The sequence below is a fragment of the Heterodontus francisci genome, chromosome 14 (genome assembly GCF_036365525.1).
Source record: "Heterodontus francisci isolate sHetFra1 chromosome 14, sHetFra1.hap1, whole genome shotgun sequence".
Lineage (NCBI taxonomy): Eukaryota > Metazoa > Chordata > Chondrichthyes > Heterodontiformes > Heterodontidae > Heterodontus > Heterodontus francisci.
This window is the reverse complement of record NC_090384.1, coordinates 44806998-44828883: the sequence shown is the minus strand read 5'-3', so window position 1 is coordinate 44828883 and position 21886 is coordinate 44806998. Positions and strand designations below refer to the sequence as shown.

The following is a 21886-nucleotide window of genomic DNA, read 5'->3' as shown; positions in this document are numbered from 1 at the left end:
CCTGTTCCTGTGCTGTACTGTTCTTTGTTCTTTGTTGTTTTGATCTTGGAGTACCAGCTGCTCTGTCTGAAGTGGAGAATAAATGTCATTGTAACAGAAAATCAGTTATGTAGTTATGTCGTAAACCTAACATATCTTCATCGATATGCATTATCTATTGCTCCTCCACACTCTTGTGCAATGTTTAAACAGATGAACTCTGATTTTTAAAAAAGCTGTAAAAAGCAACTATTATTCCTTGGTTTTTCTTATGTCATTCCTGTCTGTCATAAGTTGGATCACATGCTCTAAATATATTACTTTTTTAAAAAAAAATACGAGAGGAGCCTACTTAGACTTCTGGTGTGGTCCTCTAAGCAACATGTTGACTGGGATTCACCACCCTAATAGAAGTGACAAACAAAAATGTAGCATTGATCTCTCTTACTCTGCAAAATTCAGGACCAGAATTTCCAACAAACAGCTCCAGAGCACTTACCAACACAACAGGAACTTCATAATTCAGCAGAGATTCACAAGTCCGAGCACAGGGCAACACAATAAATACAAAACAAGCCAAACAGCTGACACAGCTGAATAAGAGAGTACAGGACCACCTCATCTGACTGCTACCTGGGCTGGCAGATATTAGGCACAAGTCCACAAGACCCACTCTGCCCTCATCTGAGAATTCCACCCAGCACTTAGGGAAGCACACAATGCCCAAAGTCATAGCCCATTGGGACTTTTATGGCAATGTTTGACGAAACCACATAATTTCTAGCAGGCATGGCAGATTGCCATATAAACAGAAATGACAAAAGGAAAACTGCATAGAACGGCACAGAATGAAGCAACGCAATGAAAGACTGCCTAGTCAGGCAGAGGCACGAAGCAACACAATGAAAGACTGCCTAGTCAGGCTGGAACACAGACATGGGATTGGCCGAAGTCACTCAGAAACTGGTCTTGACAACAGGACAGAAGTACCACAATACTTTGTATCATTGTTGTCAAGAAAACACTATATGCCAAATGGGAAATATTAATTTCATCGGTTGGAAACTTGCATTAGACTTTTAATGGAGAAAATTTTGCAGTTAGTTTTTGTTTTTAAAGTTAACAGCCAAGATGGCCACCACAATTTGCATCTGAAACACCTTTTCATATTCAAAAGATCCACCAGAAGTTTAAGCAGCATGGACCCAGGACAATGGCTTGCTCGAAGTGATTGTATTACCTAAAATGGCTTCATTAGCGCAACAGTCAAGGCAATCCTATCACATTGACTTTGAAAGAGAGCCCCCTCCAAGTGTAAATTGGCATCCTGGGGCCTCTGGAGCCAATTCCTAACTTTGAATTTCATTAGAAGTTTCTAAAAAACCTGAAGCAGCTATGTAACAGTCTGTCCATCTCAGGGGAAGCTGGTTTTGTTTCTCTTGGACAAAGAGACAAGCAGTAACTTGGTGTGTCCAGCAGAAGGCTGCGTGCTTCCCTTTTTCTCTCGCGCTCTCTGTCTCTCCTTAAAACATCAAGTTGAAAACTGACTGTAACTGTGGACCCTCCATGCTTACAGAGTGCTCCAGCCAGAGACCAGGGGAAGAGAATCAACTACAATCCTGCCTCCAAGAAAACCCTGAACAAAGCGCACTTGGTTGGAGCTTTGATAACCACCATGTCAATGAAGTAGCAGCACCTACACGTCATCTCTTGTCTGCACCCTAACTTTTCATGCTTAATTTTTACTGAAGAAAAAGGTTGCACATAGGTCCAGATAAAGCAGGGTATTTTTTATGTCCACTTGATGTACCATCACCAGCCCTGTGATCTTGATGGACTGTATACTGTCCCTGGTGAAGAATGTTTTGTTTGTATAAGCCTCCATGGTTCATTAGCATTATCCCTTTCCTAGCATTTGGTCTGATTACTGACTCCAGTTTGAGGACATTTCTCCTACAATGAACCACCTGGCTGATGGTTCCCTGTTACTGTGCTGTCAGGCTTGAGAACTGTGGCAGGCGAGGGCTGTAAGATTGTGGTCCAGTGAGTGGATGGTTATCATAGAATCATAGTTTAAGGCAGAGAAAGAGGCCACTTGGCCCATCATGTCTGTGCCGGCTGAAAAACGATCCACCTATTCTACTCACACCTTCCAGCATTTGGTCCGTAGCCCTGCAGATTACGGAACTAGAGGTGCATATCCAAACTCCTTTGAATGAGGTGAGGGTCTCTGCCTCAACTATGCTTTCAGGCAGTGAGTTCCAGACCCCCACCACCCTCTGGGTGAAAACGTTTTTCCTCATCTCCCCTCTAATTTTTCTATCACTCACTTTAAATCTATGCCCCCTCGCCACTGACCTCTCTGCTAAGGTGAATAGACCCTTCCCCTCCATTCTATCCAGGCCCCTCAAAATTTTGTACATTTCAATCAGATCTCCCCTCAGCCTTCTCTGTTTCAAGCAGAACAATCCCAGCCTATCCAATCTTTCCTCATAGCTGCATTTTTCCAGTCCTGGTAACATCCTCGTAAATCTCCTCTGTACCTTCTCTTGTGCAATTACATCCGTTCTTTAATGAGGTGACCAGAACTGCACACAGTACTCAATGTGTGGCCTAACCAATGAGTTATACAGTTCCAGCATAACCTCCCTGCTCTTGTATTCTATACCTCGGCTAATAAAGGAAAGGATTCCATATGCCTTCTTGACCACCTTATCGACCTGTCCTGCTACCTTCAGGGATCTGTGGACATTCACTCCAAGGTCCCTCACTTCCTCTACACTTCTCAGTATTTTCCAATTGATCGTGTTTTTGCCTTGCCTTGTTTAACCTCCCCAAATGCATCACCTGACTTCTCCAGGTTGAATTCCATTTGCCACTTTTCTGCTCATCAATATCTTCCTGCAGCCTACAGCTATCTACCACGCAGCCAATCTTTGTGTCATCTGCAAACATCGTGATCATGCCCCCTACATTTACATAAATAATCATTAATATATACCACAAAAAGCAGGGGACCCAGTGCTGAGCCCCGCGGAACGCCACTGGAAACAGCCCTCCAGTCGCTAAAACACCCTCAACAATTACCCTTTGTTTCCTGCCTCTGAGCCAGTTTTGTATCCACCTTGCTGCATTTCCCTGCATCCCATGGGATCTTATTTTTGTAACCAGTCTGCCATGTGGGACCTTGCTAAAATCCATGTAGACCACATCAAGTGCACTTTTCTTGACAACACTGATACAAAGTATTGTGGTACGTCTATCCTATTCTCAAGACCAGTTTCTGGGTGACTTAGGCCAATCCCATTTCCTGTGTTCCAGCCTGACTAGGCAGGTTTTCATTGTGTTGCTTCATGCCTGTGCCGTTCTATGCAGTTTTCCTTTTATCATTTCTGTTTATATGGCAGTCTGCCATGCCTGCTATAAATTATGTGGTCTCATCAAACATTGCCATAGAAGTCCCAATGGGCTATGAGTTTGAGCATTGTGTGCTTCCCTAAGTGCTGGGTGGAATTCTCAGATGAGGGTCTTGTGAACTTGTGCCTAATATCTGTCAGCCCTCGTAGCAGTCAGATGAGGTGGTCCTGTACACTCTTATTCAGCTGTGTCAGCTGTTTGGCTTGTTTTGTATTTATTGTGTTGCCCTGTGCTCAGATTTGTGAATCACTGCTGAATTATGAAGTCCCTGTTGTGTTGGTAGGTGCGCTGGAGCTGTTTGTTGGAAACTCTGGTCTTGAATTTTGCAGAGTAAGGGAGATCTCTGCTAAATTTTTGTTTGCCACTTATAGAAACATAGAAAATAGGAGCAGGAGTAGGCCATTCGGCCCTTCGAGCCTGCTCCATCATTATGATCATGACTGATCATCCAACTCCATAACCTGTTCCGGCTTTCGCCCCATACCCTTTGCTCTCTTTAGATCCAAGAGCTATATCTAACTCCTTCTTGAAAACATACAATGTTTTGGCCTCAACTGCTTTCTGTGGTAGCGAATTCCACAGGCTCACCACTCTCTAGGTGAAGAAATTTCTCCTCGTCTCAGTCCTGAAAGGGTTATTCCGTATCCTGAGACCATGACCCTTGGTTCTGGACTCTCCCACCATCGGGAACATCCTTCCTGCATCTACCCTGTCAAGTCCTGTTAGAATTTTATAGGTTTCTATGAGCTCCCCCCTCACTCTTCTGAACTCCAGCGAATATAATCCTAACCGACGCAATCTCTCCTCATACGTCAGTCCCGCCATCCCAGGAATCAGTCTGGTAAACCTTCACTGCACTTTTTCTACAGCAAGAACATCCTTCCTCAGATAAGGAGACCAAAACTGCACACATTATTCCAGGTGTGGCCTCACCAAGACCCTGTATAATTGCAGCAAGACATCCCTGCTCCTGTACTCTAATCCTCTCGCTATGAAGGCCAACATACCATTTGCCTTTTTTTACCATCTGTTGCACCTGCATGCTTACCTTCAGTGACTGGTGTATGAGAACACCCAGGTCTCGCTGCATATTCCCCTCTCTCAGTTTATAGCCGTTCAGATAATCTGCCTTCCTGTTTTTGCTACCAAAGTGGATACATCACATTTATCCACATTATACTGCATCTGCCATGCATTAGCCCACTCACTCAACTTGTCCAAATCACCCTGAAGCCCCTCTGCATCCTCCTCACAACTCAGCCTCCCACCCAGTTTTGTGTCATCTGCAAATTTGTAGATATATTTAGTTCCCTCATCTAAATCATTAATATATATTGTGAATAACTGGGGTCCTAGCACTGATCACTGCGGTACCCCACTAGACACTGCCTGACATTCGGAAAAAGACCCATTTATCCCTACTCTTTGTTTCCTATCTGCCAACCAATTTTCTATCTATTGCAATACACTACCACCCTTGTGCTTTAATTTTACATACTAATCTCTTATGTGGAACTTTGTCGAAAACCTTCTGAAAGTCCAAATAAATCACATCCACTGCCTCCCCCTCATCAACTCTACTAGTTACATTCTCAAAGAATTCTAGTAGATTTGTCAAGCATGATTTCCCTTTCGTAAATCCATCCTGACTTGTCCGATTCTACCACTGTTCTTCATGTGCTCTGCTATAAAATCTTTGATAATGGACTCTAGAATTTTCCCCACTACTGATGTCAGGCTGACTGGTCTATAATTCCCTGCTTTCTCTCTACCTCCCTTTTTAAATAGTGGGGTTACATTAGCTACCCTCCAATCTGTGGGAACTGTTCCAGAGTCTCTAGAATCATGAAAGATGACCACCAATGCATCCACTATTTCTAGGGCCACTTCCTTAAGTACTGTGGGATGCATACCATCAGGCCTGGGGATTTATCGGCCTTCAATCCCATCAATTTCCCCAACACCATTTCTCTACTCATACTGATTTCCTTCAGTTCCCCTCTCTCTCACTAAACCCTGTGCTCCCCAACATTTCTGGTATGATATTTGTGTCCTCCTTTGTGAAGACAGAACCAAAGTATGCATTTAGTTGGTCAGCCATTTATTATGGGAAAAAAGAAATTCCCCCGTTTCTGACTGTAAGGGACCTACATTTGTCTTCAATCTTTTTCTCTTCACATACCTATAGAAACTTTTACAGTCAGTTTTTATGTTCCCTGCAAGCTTGCTCTCGTACTCTATTTTCCCCTTCTTAATCAATCCCTTGGTCCTCCTTTGCTGAATTCAAACTGCTCCCAATCGTCAGGTCTGTTGTTTTTTTTCTGGCAAATTTATATGCCTCTTCCTTTGGTTCTAATGCTATCTCTAATTTCCCTTGTAAGCCACGGTTTGGCTACCTTTCCCGTTTTACTTTTGCGCCAGACAGGGATAAACAATCGTTGCAGTTCATCCATGCGCTCTTTAAATGTTTGCCATTGCCTATCCACTGTCATCCCTTTAAGTAACGTTTCCCAATCCGTCATAGCCAACTGGCGCCTCATACCTTTTGTAATTTCCTTTACGAAGATTCAGGACCCTAGTCTCTGAATCAACTACGTCACTCTCCATCTTGATGAAGAATTCTATCATATTACGGTCGCTCATCCCCAAGGGGTCTCGCACCACTGGATTGTCAATTATTCCTCTCTCCTTACACAATACCCAGTCTAGGATGGCCTGTTCTCTCGTTGGTTTCTCGACGTATTGGTCCAGAAAACCATCCCGTATACATTACAAGAATTCCTCCTCTACAGCATTGTGACTAATTTGATTTGCCCAATCTATATGCAGATCAAGGTCACCCATAATTACAGATGTTCCTTTATCGCATGCATCTCCAATTTCCTGTTTAATGCCATTCCCAACATCACCACTACAGTTTGGGGGTTTATATACAACCCCCACTAATGTTTTTTGCCCCTTAGTGTTTCTCCGCTCCACCCATACAGATTCCACATCGTCAGAGCTAATATCCTTCCTCACTATTGCGTTGATTTCCTCTTTAACCAGCAATGCAACTCCACCACTTTTTGCTTTTTGTCTGTCCTTCCTAAATACTGAATACCCCTGGATGCTCATTTCCCATCCCTGGTCACCTTGCAGCCATGTCTCCGTAATCCTGACTATATCATACCTGTTTACCTCTATTTACTTCTATTAGGGTGGTGAATCCCAGCCAACATGTTGCTTCCCCGACCACACCAGAAGTCTAAGTAGGCTCCTCTCTTTTTTTAAAAGGAATGTATTTAGAGCATATGATCCAACTTAGAACAGACAGGAATGACATAAGAAAAACCAAGGAAGAGTACAAGTTGCTTTTTACAGCTTTTTTAAAAATCAGAGTTCATCTGTTTAAACATTGCGCAAGAGTGCGGAGGAGCAATAGATAATGCATATCGATGAAGATACGTTCGGTTTACTACATAGGCTACTGATGTGATTTCTTGATTGGCTAGTTATTTTATTGAACATTTTTCCCCCAGCGCCTTTCTTGTGTTTGAGTAGACTATGGTTCCACAACAAGATTGAGTCTCTTGTGGACTGAAACTTGTGTCTTTCTCTGCTAGATGTGGATTGTGCAGTTCAGATCTAACAATTAACCTTGTAAATCCCTGATTGGCACTATGTGGGCGTTTCATGTTTCCATATTCCCTCCATAAGGCTGGAAATGGCATCTCTAGGCAATTGTGTATACACAGTCTAAAACTACAGTTGCGTTTTATTTACAGATAAAACTTTACACATTAAGGAAAGGTAGATTAAATACCAACAGTGCTATAATTAAACTTTCTACAGAAAACAGGTTGACTGTACAAAGAGTGTTTTGCAACTTTTCACAGTGGCACAGTCTAACCTTTAACATCTAATAGCATTACCTGACCATTGTCAAATCCTCCACCATCAATATTCAGGGGGTCACTATTGACCAGAGCACTAACAGGACCAGCCGCATAAATACTGTGGCTACAAGTGCAGGCCAATGATGATTGCACAATGTTCACCATTTGTAACTCCTCAGTTACTGAAGTAGTCCATGCCTGCATGCAGCAAGACCTGGACAAAATTCAGGCTTGGGCTGATAAATGGTAAGTAAGAGTCACACCACATAAATGCCAGGCAATGACACTTCCAACAATAGAGGATCTAACTATCTCCCCATGATGTTCAACGGAATTACCATCACTGAATCCCCCATCATTAACATCCTGGGGGTTGCTATTGACCAGAAACCTAACTGGACCGACCATTTAAATGCTATGGCTAGAAGAACAGGTCAGGCTGGGAATTCTGCAGTCAGTAACTCACCAGCTGACTCCCCAAAGCCTGTCCACCATCTACAACGCACAGGTCAGGAGTGTGATGGAATACTCTCCACTTGTCTGGGTGGGTGCAGCTCCAACAACACTCAAGAAGTTCGACACCATACAGGACAAAGCAGCCTGCTTGATTGGCACCCCATCAACCACCCTAAACATTCACTCCCCCCACCACAGAGGCAGCAGTGTATATCATCTACAATATGCACTGCAGCAACTCGTCAAACTCCTTCAACAGCACCTTCCAAACCTGTGACCTCTACCCACCTAGAAGGACAAGGGCAGCAGATGTATGGGAACACTACCACCTGCAAGCTCCACAGTTCCCTTCCAAGCTACACATCATCCGGACTTGGAACTAGATCACTGCCCCTTCACTGTCATTGGGTCAAAATCTTGGAATTCCCCCTTTAAGAGTAACATGGGTGTATCTACACTATATGGACTACAGCGGTTCAAGAAGGCGGTTCACCACCACCTTCTCGAGAGCAATTAGGGCTGGACAATAAATGCTGGCCTTGCCAGTGACACACTCATGTGAATGAATAGAAAACAAAACGTCACTGGATATTTTGTGGCAAGTGACTCATCACCTGACTCCACAAAGCCTTTCCACCATCTACATGGTACAAGAGAGGAGCGTGATGGAATCCTCTCCACTTGCTTTGATGACTGCAGCACCAACAACACTGGAGAAGCTCGACTCCATCCAGGATAAAAGCCTGCTTGACTGCCATTCCCTCCACCACAGGTACACGGTGGCTACAGTGTGTACCATCTACAAGATGAACTTCAACTCGTCACGGCTTCTTTGGCAGCACCTCTGAACCTGCAACCTCTACCAAGCAGAAAGACCAGGGCACCAGGCTCATGGGAGCACCACCACCTGCAACTTCCAAAAAGTTGATAAAAAGTGAAAAAATAGAATGAGAGTAAACTGGCTAGGAATATAAAAACTGATTGTAAGAGTTTTTGTAAGTATAAAAAGCGTAGCTGAAGTAAACATTGGTCCCTTAGAATCAGAGACAGGAGAAATTATGTGGAATGATGAAATGGCAGAGGCATTGAACAAACCGTTATTCAAGAAAGGAGGGAGAGAAAAAACAACTACAAGCCAGTCAGCCTGACATCAGTCATCAGGAAAATGCTAGGATCTATGATTAAGGAAGTCTTAACAACACCCGTAGAAAATCATAGGATCAGACAGTCAACATTGTTTTACGAAAGGGAAATCATGTTTGACAAATTTGTTAGAGCTTTTTGAGGGCGTAACTAGAAGGGTAGATAAAGAGAAACTGATAGATGTAGTACACTAGGATTTCCAAAAGGCACTCAATAAGTTGCCACACAAAAGGTTCTTCTTTGGCCTCCTTGTCTCGAGAGACAATGGGTAAGCGCCTGGAGGTGGTCAGTGGTTTGTGGAGCAGCACCTGGAGTGGCTTTAAAGGCCAATTCTAGAATGACAGACTCTTCCACAGGTACTGCAGATAAAATTGGTTGTCGGGGCTGTTACACAGTTGGTTCTCCCCTTGCGCTTCTGTCTTTTTTCCTGCCAATAGCTAAGTCTCTTCGACTCGCCACTCTTTAGCCCCGCCTTTATGGCGATCACTGGCAACTGACTCCCATGACTTGTGATTAATGTCACAGGAATTCATGTTGCGTTTGCAGACGTCTTTAAAGCGGAGAAATGGACGGCTGGTGGGTCTGATACCAGTGACGAGCTCGCTGTACAATGTGTCCTTGGGGATCCTGCCATCTTCCATGCGGCTCAAATGGCCAAGCCATCTCAAGCGCCGCTAGGTCAGTAGTGTGTATAAGCTGGGGATGTTGACTGCCTCGAGGACTTCTGCATTGGAGATACAGTCCTGCCACCTGATGCTAAGGATACTCCAGAGGCAGCGAAGATGGAATGAATGGAGACGTCGCTCTTGGCTGACATACGTTGTCCAGGCCTCGCTGCCGTAGGGCAAGGTACTGAGGACACAGGCTTGAAACACTCGGACTTTTGTGCTCTGTGCGCCATTTTCCCACACTCTCTTGACCAGTCTGGACATAGCAGTGGACACCTTTCCCATGCGCTTGTTGATTTCTGCATCGAGAGACAGGTTACTGGTGATATTTGAGCCTAGGTAGGTGAACTCTTGAACCACTTCCAGAGCGTGGTCGCCAATATTGATGGATGGAGCATTTCTGACGTCCTGTCCCATGATGTTCGTTTTCTTGAGGCTGATGGTTAGGCCAAATTCATTGAAGGCAGCCACAATCCTGTCGATGAGTCTCTGCAGAGCCACAAAAGGTTAGTATGCAAGATAAGGTGTGATCTCATTGATACAATCAAGATTCTGTAGGAGCTTGACAGGGTACACACTGAGAGGATGCTTCCTCTGGCTGGGAATCTAAAACACAGGCACAAGCCTCAGGATAAAGGACTGATCATTTAGGACTCGGATGCGGCAAAATTTCTTCACTCAGGGTTGTGGATCTTTGGAAATCTCCACCCCAGAAGGTTGTGGATGCCTGCTCTTTGAGTATATTTAAGGCTGAGATGGATAAATTTTTGATCTCTCAAAATCAAGGGATATGGGAAGCGGTGGGAAATTATAAAATCATCGAATGGTTACAGCACAGAAGGTGCCATTCAGCCCATCATGCCTGTGCCAGCTCTGAGAACAACTCACCTAATCCCACTCTCCTGCCTTTTCCCCATAGCACTGCAAATTCTTTCTTGTGATTATTGTCCAATTCTCTTCTATTGGAGTTGAGATCAACCATGAATGGCTGAGCAGGCTTGAAGGGCCATATGGCCTACTTCTCCTATTTCTTTTGTTTCTCTCCAAGTCGCACGCCATCCTGACTTGGAAATATTTCACCATTCCTTCATCGTCATTGGGTTAAAATCTTCAAACCTCCTACCTAACTGCACTGTAGGAGTAACTACACAAACTGCAGCAGTTCAAGAAGGCAACTTGCCACCATCTTCTCAAGGGCAGTTAGGGTTGCGCAATAAATGCTGACCTCACCAATGATGCTCACATCCCACAAATAAATAAATAAAACTTCCAAACAAATGCAATAAACAAATATTTCTTGGAAATATTTGATTCCTACTTGTTACACTGTGTCCTTTAATTCCATGAGTGTCTCTTCCATTGAGTTGTGTCGTGTTTCTGCACCTGGTCCAGCTACATCAAAATTATAATTATCCAATTCCTATAGATATAAAACCCTTTGAATTACAGTCTCACCCTTAAGAATTCAATGTGCAAGCCAAGGCAATGCCCACCCAATTCCCAATACATTCACCAATTGCATACAAAAGGGGCTCCAAGATGGCTGTCTGCAGTATTTGATAATTGTCAATAAGCAGCATCTACTGTGTCGATTACTTATGCATTCTGGTGACATTAGTGGTGCAAAGGAAAGGATGGTAAAATTTGTCTCAAAGAAACCATGGTAACTCTTTCAAAATAAGTGCCTGTAAGCATTTAGGAGCACTATTAAAGAACCAAAAACTTGCTCCCACTAGAAAAACAAAGATATGCTTAAATAAAAGCAAACTAAACTGCAGCACAATTGGAAATAAAAATAGGAAGTGCTAGAAATACTCAGCAGCATCTGTAGAGAGAAAAAGAGTTAACTTTTCAGTTTGTCCTGGTTATCCATGGTTTAGTTTTCTGTATTACTGTATTTCTTTGCAGCATTTCTTAGTTTGAAAAGGCCCTCCTAAAAATACTGCACTTAAACTGGAAGCTTTGTATTAAGTATATTGTCTAAAGTACAAATCACTATAGAAACTTTGTGACAAACTGAAGAATGTTAATATTCTGATTGCAGTCATCAAAAACAAACTCCATCCACTTAAACTAATGAAGATAAAGTTTCATTTCAAAATGCCAGGCATGGCCAAAACTGTGCCCCACTAGAAAGATTTTAAAAAACACTGAAAATAAGAATCTTTCTAGTGGGGCACAGTCTTTCTAGCACTTCCTATTTTTATTTCCAATTGTGCTGCAGTTTAGTTTGCTTTTATTTAAGCATATCTTTGTTTTTCTAGTAGGAGCAAGTTTTTGGTTCTTTAATAGTGCTCCTAAATGCTTACAGGCATTTATTTTGAAAGAGTTGCCATGGTTGCTGAGGAGACAGTGTGACCCAGGACATGTATGTCTGATGCTGTGTGCAGTGGAGTAATAGTATTTGTATATATATTTGTGGCTGCAACCTTCACACACGGGAGGCAATTTGCAGAGACTAAAATGCTTTCCCATAGGCAAGTAAAATTCAAAGAAGGACATCTCGGGCATTGTGGTATGTCTTTTGCTGGAAGCTTGTTTTGGAGTGTGTACTGTGAAGGGAGCCTGCGAAAGGGGATAGGAAAGAAAATACCTCAAAAAAGAATTTCACGCTGGACCAAAATACACTAATTATTGTCTAATAATTCTAATCAGATTGATTTCAGGGCTACAGGGAAAAGGCGGAGGAGTAGGTCTAGCTGAGCTATCCTTGCAGCGAGCTGGCATGGACACAACGGGCTGAATGGCCTCCTGTGCTGTAACCATTCTTTGACTCTATGGTAGTTTTTACATGTGATAAATTATATATCCCATATACATGGGGTAAAAACTGGTCTCATCTGGTGTTCTGAGCTGGGGATACTGCATAAATGTCTAATGCACCGCGCATGATGTTTTTGATAAAGTAACCACTGAAAGACTTATTGTGGTGATATTAGAAATGCAGACTGTTGTATTTGCTGTTTTAACACACTATTAATGTGTTCTGTTTTGTTTTCCTTTTTCAGCTTCCTACATGCCTGGAATGCCAGCTGGAGTCGCACCATATCCATCTGGCCACACCAATGCTGGGTACAATTTTTATTTACCAAAGCTGCAACGCAGATTTGTATTTTAAAGCTATTTATATATTTATTTGAGTGCTGTATTTGGGCATATAATCCTGGCTGATACTCTAAAGCCGAATATTGATGGAGTGCGACATTGATGGTTGTTAAACTAAAGTCCCTTCTATCTGTTTAGGTGGATGTAAAAGATCTGTGGTACTATTTTAACAAGTGTTACGACCAGGTGAGAAAGGTGTCTAGGGGTGTGTTACTATCTTCACCTGGTCTTATTGTAATAGGGTTTAACTTTTAACACACTGTTTTGAGCTCCCCCTTTATGAATTCTTGTTCACAGCTTTCCAATTATAAAGCAAAGAAATGAGCACAAACAGGCTTTATTTGGTTTAAAGAAGAAAAGCAAAATTTATTAAACTTAAACTCTAATACAGTTCACACCTATGGATGTACGACGCGCACAAGCTAGCATGCACATGCGATATACACATGCAGATAGGGACCAAAAAAGATAAGATAAAGTGGAACAGTTTGAGGCAGTATCTTGTTACTGTGCTTCAAGCTCGCTGTAGTCTTTGATTGAAGATATGGTCTTGCATTTCGTTGGGGCCCAGTATTATTCTTAAACCTTGTTCACGTAGGAGACTTTTCTCTCTTTTGAGTTTACATGTCTTCAGTGGTTTCCAAAGCTGGTGAGAGCGAGATGAGGGCAGGCAAGAGAGGAGGTAATTCTTGCTTCAGTTCCAGGAGCACAGTGTTCTGAGTTCAAATTCTGTTTTTCCAGTTTAAGACTCCCCTAGTTGGCCAGCAGGTGGTCATGTGACCAGAGTCAGAGACCAGGAAGGAGGTGCATGGTTATTAAGATTGCGTTTTCTTGAGATCCCACAAGCCTGCATTTTCTGCTGTGAAAGTGGGATCTACTCACTGTAACCAGTATTCAAAATGGGAGCATTCATCTCTGCTTTAGGACTCTGATTCTTTCTTCAAAAATGGGTGTCACCAGTACTGTACCATTTGCTATGATACTGCCTGTCCTTATTTTAAATATTCATTATTGGGACATGCGCATCACTGGTAGGGTCAACATTTGTTTCCCCATCCCCAGTTGCTTTTGATTTGCTCTTGAGCTGCTGCAGTCCATCTGGTGAAGGTGTTGCAGCAATGCTGTTGGGTCAGGAGTTCCAGGATTTTGACCTAGTGGCAATGAATAAACAGCTATATGTCCAAGTTAAGATGGTGTGTGATTTGGGGAACTTGGAGGTGGTAGGTGTTCCATTGCACCTGCTGCTCTTGTGCTTCTAGGTGATGGAGGTGGTGGCTTTGGGAAGTGCTGCCAAAGAAATCATGGCGAGTTGCTGCAGTGCATCTTGGAGACGGTACATACTGGAGCCATGGTACACTGGTGGTGGAGGGAATGGATATTTAAGCTGGTGGATGAAATGTCAGTTAAATGGACTGCATTGTCCTGAATAGTATCCAGCTTCTTGAGTATTGTTGGAGCTATATATAACCAGGTAAGTGGAGAGTATTCCATCACACATTTGATGTGCCTTGTAGGTGGTAATGAAACTTTGAGGAGTTGGAGGTAAGCTAGAATACCCAACCTCTGGTCTGCTGTTGTAGCCAGGCCATTTATTTGGCTGGTCCATTTGAGTTTCTGGTCAATTGTGAGCCCCCAGATGTTGATGGTGGGGATTTGGTCATGATAATGTCATAGGGAAGTACTTGTGCTCTTTCTTGTTAGAGATGGTTGTTGCTTAGAACTTGTATTTGTCCTGTTACGACTAACCACCCCAGTCAAAGCCCCCAATCAAAATATACGATTCTGATTGTGGTGGGAGAAACGCACTGTTAATTCAATCCCATCCCTCCACAGATCTAACATATCATTTTCAACTTTTCAAATTAAAGACCCAGCCAAATGTACCATCTATTAACCCCTGAATGAGGCTAACCAAACCAGGTGTCTTTAAATTAACAAATTAACTGTTTAATTAGAAAAACTAAATCCTTAAACACTGCGAAGATATAAACAACATTTAAAATTAGAGTCCTTGCAAATTTACGCTCCTGCCAGATGTGAAACAGTCCAAGGTTACTTGAAGTCCTCACAGCCGTCCAATGGGGAAAGAAGGTTCTTCAACAGTAGAACAGTCCGTAGTCTAATCCAGAAGTTGAAATTGTTGCTTTCCTTCTCCAGCTATGAATTTCTACAATTAACAACTTGCAAACACTTTTAAATGAATCAATTTGGCTTTAGAATTTTTGAGGGATAAAAGATTGTCACAGTCTAACTTCCCTCCCTTCAGTTTAAATTCTCAGAGATCTCTGTTTTGGCTTGACTTTTTAGAACTTTTTGAGAATAATAGACTAAATTCTCTTCCTTCAGTTTAAATGGTCTGTTTCTCCTTTCAGGTGCTAACATGCAGCTGTCTGTCTGTTTCTCTCTCAGAACAGTCTGTTTGCACTATAAGCCAGTTCAAAATGAAATTGTAACAAATGTATCTCTCGATGTCCAGTCTGAGTGGCTGTATCCAAGGTAACGAAAATGCATCCTTTGAATCGCAGTCTCCGAATGGCTGTATCCTGGGGCAGCAAACATGCGTCCTTTGACTCAGCTTCTGGAGCCTGCTGCCTTAAAGCAGTACGGTTCCTTTTCCCAGCCTTAAAGGCACACCACATTCTTCCTGAAAAAAAAAACTACAGGATCATAACAGTTCTAAATGCTGTAAACTAATTTTAATTGTCAGAAGGTTGATTATTGGATAGAAAATCTATATTTGGTAACTATACAGACTATGTGAATCAGGATCTGGGAAATCTATGACTGCGACGTATTTAGGTTGAGCATCAGCCTCAGATAAAACAAATGCTGGAAATACTCAGCTCAGGAAGCATCCGTGGAGAGGGAAAGAGTTAACCTTTCAGGTCAATGACCTCTCATCGGAAATGGTAAGATGAAGATGGAGCAAGTTTTAAGCAAGTACAGAGGCAGGGGAGGGGAGGGAAGAACAAAAGGGACAGTCTGTGACATGGTGAGAAGAGATTAAATGACAAAAGGGATGGTGGTGGAAGGCAAAAGGGGTTGATAATGAGAAGTAAAGCAACAAAAGATACTTCTAGAGGTGTAAATGAGTAATGGCAGAATCATTACCAACAGCTATTGTCTGCAAATATGGGAGTGGAGGTTATGATCTGAAGCTGTTGAAATTTGTGTTGAATCCAAAAGGCTGAAAAGTGTCTAATCAAAAGTATTGGACTTGGTTGTTTCATGAGGTAATGCATTTGGCTGAGCTAATACACATCTTCTCTAGTGTCACATGTCAAATTCCTTGAAGTACGGAGGTTTAATTGAGCAGTTTATAAAAGATGTATTAAGGTGCAACGTGTGGTGCTCATGGTTGATAAGGCCTTAGTTTCTTGTGTTTGAGCATGATGGCCATTCACTGGACATTCACATGACAAACTCCTAATCTTGACCAAGATATCAGTATTACGCTCACAGTTAAAAGGGAAGAAAGGAGGATGAGTTCACAGCTTCTGACTTAATCGAAACGCCTCTTTGCATTGACGCATTTAATTTTAGTTGTAGGTGCTGTGAGAAACGTAGCCCACTTAATAATTTACACCAAGTCAAACTCTGAAGAAGTAAGTTTATTTAACGTTCTTGCAAGATCGGGTGTCCTACAAGCAGGCACACCGATCAACATATTCAGTTCATGTTTATACAATACAAATCCATTTTTCCACACCTTTAGTTTACATTATTGGTTATAACATATTATGACACTAACCTATCCTATAGTTGCTACAGTCTCCTCCTCTGTTTACTTCTCCCCCTAATCTAACTTTCTAGCCCCTAACTCTTGTTGTTTTACCTTATTTGGCTCTCCATTGTGTGTTTTAACTTGCAGCTGTCAGCCTTTATCTTAGTGGGGCAGTTTCTTATTCACTACATCCTTTGTTCTAACTCTTGCTGTTTCTCTTTTCTCTGCCTAAGCACAATTTTTAACTGCTGTACTGTCTCAAGGTCTTTACTTACATACCCTTATCAGTTCTCTTTTTCAGTGATTTCATTATGTTGTGTAGAAATGACTTCTCGGTAATTTTCCACAAGCTGTAGAAACAACATTTCAGTATTTCTTATTCTCACAGTGCTACTTTCAGGCAAGTTCTGTGGCTGATCATGAGTTTACCTGGAATGATACTACAAGCTACAATTAGATTTAACATTTGGAGATGCAGACGTTGCCTGTGGTGACAGCCAACTTATTGCATATATGCTGAAATCTGTGCCTCCATTATTTTCCAGTTACTGAATGCTCATGTGCTTTGATTATACAGTTAGAAGCTGTAATAAAAACAATCCATGTTTATCATGCAACCAAATATTATGTAGCTGTTGCTTCCTTGTATCTAACAGAGTCTTGTATGATGTTTCTTTGACAGCCAGTGCCAGCCTGCTGCTCATGCATTGTACTACTTGTACTCAGTTGTACTTCACTGTAATGTTGTTTTGTCATGTGTTTATGGTGCAATAATAGTTTCATTCTTTCCCTTTTCCTTTCATGTTTCCAGTGGGTTTCCTGGATTTTCATATCCTCATTCAGCCTCATATCCTCAAAGCACAGGCACTGTGCAGCATCCTCCATATCCCAGCCAGTCTCCTGCTGCAGGTGTTGGTAAGAGAAATGAAACCTTTCATAGGTTAAATACTTGGAAATAATTGTATTAACAAAACAGAAATGTGATTAAATCTTAATCAATTTTTGGTTCACGGTTTGATCCTTGTAGAACGGTAGACATGCTCAGGTTGCTTAATCCTGTCCAAAGGTCATGGTGGAGGGGAAATGTGTTTGCAGCTGCATGCAGTCTTAGCAAGTGTTGGAACCTGTCTCAACCAGTGACAGTCAGGTGACTAGTCTGTTCCGACTGCTGCTGGCTGCCAAAAGTTTTTCACCAATTTTCTCGCCTGAAAGCACTTGTTGGAGTTCCATTGACGCAATATCTCCTGGATCTTGGCAAATCGACATTTTTCCCTCGTGAACCCAGACAGTGAGTGTCGGCCGTCTATTTGATCGTGTAAGGCATTACAGCAAAACATGTTCCTGTTCAACACTTAATGTCCACACATGTATTTTCCAGCAAGAATCATTGCAGTAATCAGATGCAAGAACCCTGGCTGATTTTTCTTCTTCTTCCCCTCCTCAGTCCAGGATCCCCGAGTCCTAATGTAATATTGTAGTTCGTAACCTGACTGAAATTAGCTAACTCAGCACAGACTAGGGATCAAATCTGTGACCTTCTGATTTATATAGTGCAGCGTTTAACCACAAGATGGTTGAGGGCGCTTCTTAATGTCACTGCTATATCAGGAACAGGAACCTTAGCTGACCTCTGGCATCCCAACAAATCATGCATCAGAAGCCTTATTAAGTTTAACAGAAGGGAATCTTGTGCATTTTGCTGACTCTAATAAACTTGAGACACTTCTGTACAGCTAGGCAGCAGCAATAGGTCTGCACTGGAAAACTTGTCTCTCATTCTTATACCAAGCACAGTACAATATACAGAAATCCTGCATGAGATTGCCCTAAATGTAAAACCAGAAATTCTAAATCATTTTATTTTGCATATTTCTTAGAATGAGCTGTTTGTTTTAATGGAAAATCATGCAGGTAGGATCATTCCATGAGTTTTGTGTGCTGTAAACTCATTAAAAAATAATGCTATTATTCTTACATCCACCAACCACCCCGCACCACCCCTCCACCATTTCACTACCCTCCCCACAACCTATCACTGTTTAGGAATGCACATGCAATCTTATGAGAAAAGATTGAGCAGGTTGGGCCTCTACTCATTGGTGTTTAGAAGAATGAGAGGTGATCTTATTAAAATATATGATTCTGAAGGGACTTGACAGAGTAGATGTTGCCTCTTGTGGGGGATTCTAGGATTAGGGGGCATAGTTTCAGAATAAGGGGTTGCCCATTTAAGACAGATGAGAAAATTCTTCGGTGAGGATTGTGAATCTTTGGAAATCTCTACCACAGGGTTGTGGATGCTTCATCATTGAATTGTTCAAGGCTGAGTTAGGCAGATTTCTAAACTATAGGAGAGTCGAGGGTTATGGGCAACAGGCAGGAAAGTGGAATTGAGGCCAAGATCAGATCAACCATGATCTTATTGAATGGCAGTGCAGGCTCGAGGGGCTGTTGACCTACTCCTGCTCCTATTTCTTATGATCTCACAAATGTTATTTTTCTGGTCAGAACTGGGATTTCACTGACACCAGTAGGAATAAATTATTTAAATTCCCTTAATTTTCAGTGTTCTTTAATTTAATTCTATCTTGTACCTTTGACTTGGTCAATGGGTATATTTAGCCATTTTTCCCCCCATATATTGATCATTGTGCAGCTTAGAAGCTAAAAGGGCTCCAGTTCATCCCATGGTTTTAATTTTGTTTCATTTCCTGCCATATGCTGTTTTTAGCAGCAGGTGGTCATTCAAAGTCACTATTACTTTTCATAGAAACACAACTTTAAAGCTGATGAATCTTCACTCACTCCTGTGAAGAGTTTATTGAGGAGAAATGCAATATTGGAAAATAATGGGCTTTTTCTGTGCATCTGAATCTTGAAATGACCAGGGAAGAGAGAGATCAAAATGTTTATTTTGGATTTTGCTCTAAATCTCAAGGATAGTACGTTGAGGTTTCCAACAAAGTCAATATTTTTTATAGACTGTTCCTTGAACAATCCGTCAGATCCCATGGTATTTGAGCCAACGTGCTGTTTGTGTTACAGGTCCTGCCAGAGATGCCACCATCAGTGAGGACATGATCCGTGCTTCTTTGATCTCTGCAGTTAGTGATAAACTGCGCTGGCGGATGAAAGAAGAAATGGATCGTGCTCAGGCTGAACTTGATGCCCTCAAACGAACAGAAGAGGACTTGAAGAAAGGCCACCAGAAGCTGGAGAAGATGGTCAGTCAATTGGACCAAGAAACGGTAAGACAGAGCTATGGAACAGGATTGCTAAGCCTTTCAAAACCAGTAATCGAACATAATAGTGGCAGTTCTTGTCACCGACAGCATACCACAGAGACCAGATAGACTATCTCAATCATTGAACTTATTTCTGATCAAGTTTTACTGTGTGTGTATTTGATCAGGGAATGAGAGAAGAGCCTCCTTCTTTGTACAGAGATGCCACATAAATGTAGGATTTAGTATGTACAATAATTAATGTCTTAAGTATGACCTGTGACTTGGTACGTACCACATTACTCAACTCTCAGTTGATTTGCATATATGTCTACTGATGCTGGCACCAGCAAAATATCCTAGCTGAAGACTTATGCAAATTTCCTTAGCTTTCCTTCTTCCTTTCCCGGATTGCCTCATGCTTTGGGATCTGGTCTCATGACTGCTCTGTTAGATTGGTAACCTCTACTCTCCATTCTACATACCATGTATCAAAAAAGATTTCCTCAGAGTTATTGGACTGGTGTGGGCAAGACTTGGGTTAACAGTATCAAAATGTAGTTCTGGCTGATACTCATACTTTTGAAATTGGTCCCATGAATGTCCATCTGTGTGGTTCTTGTAATATAGCATATCTACTTCACAGCATTTTATAAAAATCTGATTACTTCAACTGTTGTATTGCTTGAGATTCCATTGACTCCTTGCCTGTCTTTTACCCAGTCTGATGTAGACAAGAATATTGAAATACTGAGGAAGAAGGATGACGAGTTGAGCATTGCACTGGAGAAAATGGAAAGCCAGTCTGAAAATAACGACATTGATGAGGTGGTCGTGCCAACAGCGCCCCTCTACAAACAGATCCTTAATCTTTATGCAGAGGAGAATGCCATTGAAGATACCATTTTCTACCTGGGTGAAGCGCTGAGACGTGATGTCATTGATCTGGAAGTCTTCTTGAAGGTAATTAAAGTCTGAACTGATGTGGTAATTCTTTCTTTCTCAACCTGTCTTGCAAGGTCTCAGTATATCTAACATTATTAATGTCAAACGTGGTTGTGTTACAAGAAGGAAGGGTAGGGGAGTCCAGACCATAATTACTGAAACCATGTGATCCAGTTTGTTCTGAAACATAAATTTGACTTGAGTCTGAAATTACAAATCAAGGTGAAACAGTCGCATTGCTGCACTGTTGTCCTATTGGATTGTAAACACCAACTCTGAATAAACCCAGTCACTGAGACATCCCTAAATCTCTCCACTGACTCAGTAACTCCAGGATATTTTACTGAGTTGCAAATTAGCCAGCACCTTGTGTGAGTGAAAGGACTGTGTCTGTTGTAATGAGGTCCAACTCCATATCCCTAGTCCAATAATGTGAGCAGCGGCAAGTTTTGTACATTAGCTCCCCGGAACAGTAGTGTAAGCATCTCCAGTGTTTGTCCACTTCCTTCTCTGGTGAGTACTCTGAGTAGATGTTTGCCCAGAGGGTGTGTTGTATGTCTAAGATGGGTGTTTGAGAAATATACATCCATGATTTTCAGTTCTCCCTTAAGCTGTCATTTTCAGGGAGAGATGAGAGACCATGTTCCTCACAAGTTAATGCAACTAAATACTGTGGTATGTAAAGTGCCTGCCAGGTGTTCTGAGGGCAATGATGTCTTGATAATATTTCAGCACAGTAGCTATTAACAAGCTTTGTAAACTGATCTAAAATTTATATCTTGAACTGTTAGTTTGTTGGAAAACTATGTGCCAAAAAAATAACAGTTGAGGGTTAAAGAGATATAATGAAGATAAGCCACTTTTTCCTGGGGCATTTTGCCTTTCATCTTGATGTGTTATCAAATAAATTTTAGCATGTATTGGCTTAACATCTCCATTTTTGCTGTACTCTGCATGTGGCTGATGACCTGTGTGCTTTTTTTTATATTCGTTCATGGGATTTAGGTGTCGCTGGTTAGGCCAGCATTTATTGCCCATCCCTAATTGCCCTTGAGAAGGTGGTGGTGAGCTGCCTTCTTGAACTGCAGCAGTCCGTGTGTGGTGCAGGTACACCCACAGTGCCGTTGGGAAGGTAGTTCCAGGATTTTGACCCAGCGACAGTGAAGGAACGGTGATTATAGTTCCAATTCATGGTGTGTGGCTTGGAGGGGAACTTGCAGGTGGTGGTGTTCCCAAGCATCTGTTGCCCTTGTCCTTCTAGGTGGTAGAGGTCACGGGTTTGGAAGATGCTGTCTAAGGAGTTTTGGTGCAGTGCATCTTGTAGATGGTACACAGTGCTGCCACTGT

The 21886-nt window shown here is 42.1% G+C and overlaps 1 protein-coding gene across 2 annotated transcripts in view; it reads left to right on the top strand.

The window, feature by feature from the left end:
* Positions 1-21886, top strand: part of tsg101a (tumor susceptibility 101a) — a 50817-nt gene that overhangs the window by 19783 nt on the left and 9148 nt on the right. For both annotated transcript variants that reach the window (XM_068046116.1, XM_068046117.1), the window contains exons 6-9: positions 12550-12613; positions 17182-17285; positions 19416-19618; positions 20318-20557. In XM_068046116.1, the coding sequence (XP_067902217.1) occupies positions 12550-12613; positions 17182-17285; positions 19416-19618; positions 20318-20557 (611 nt within the window). The remainder of the gene's footprint in view (positions 1-12549; positions 12614-17181; positions 17286-19415; positions 19619-20317; positions 20558-21886) is intronic.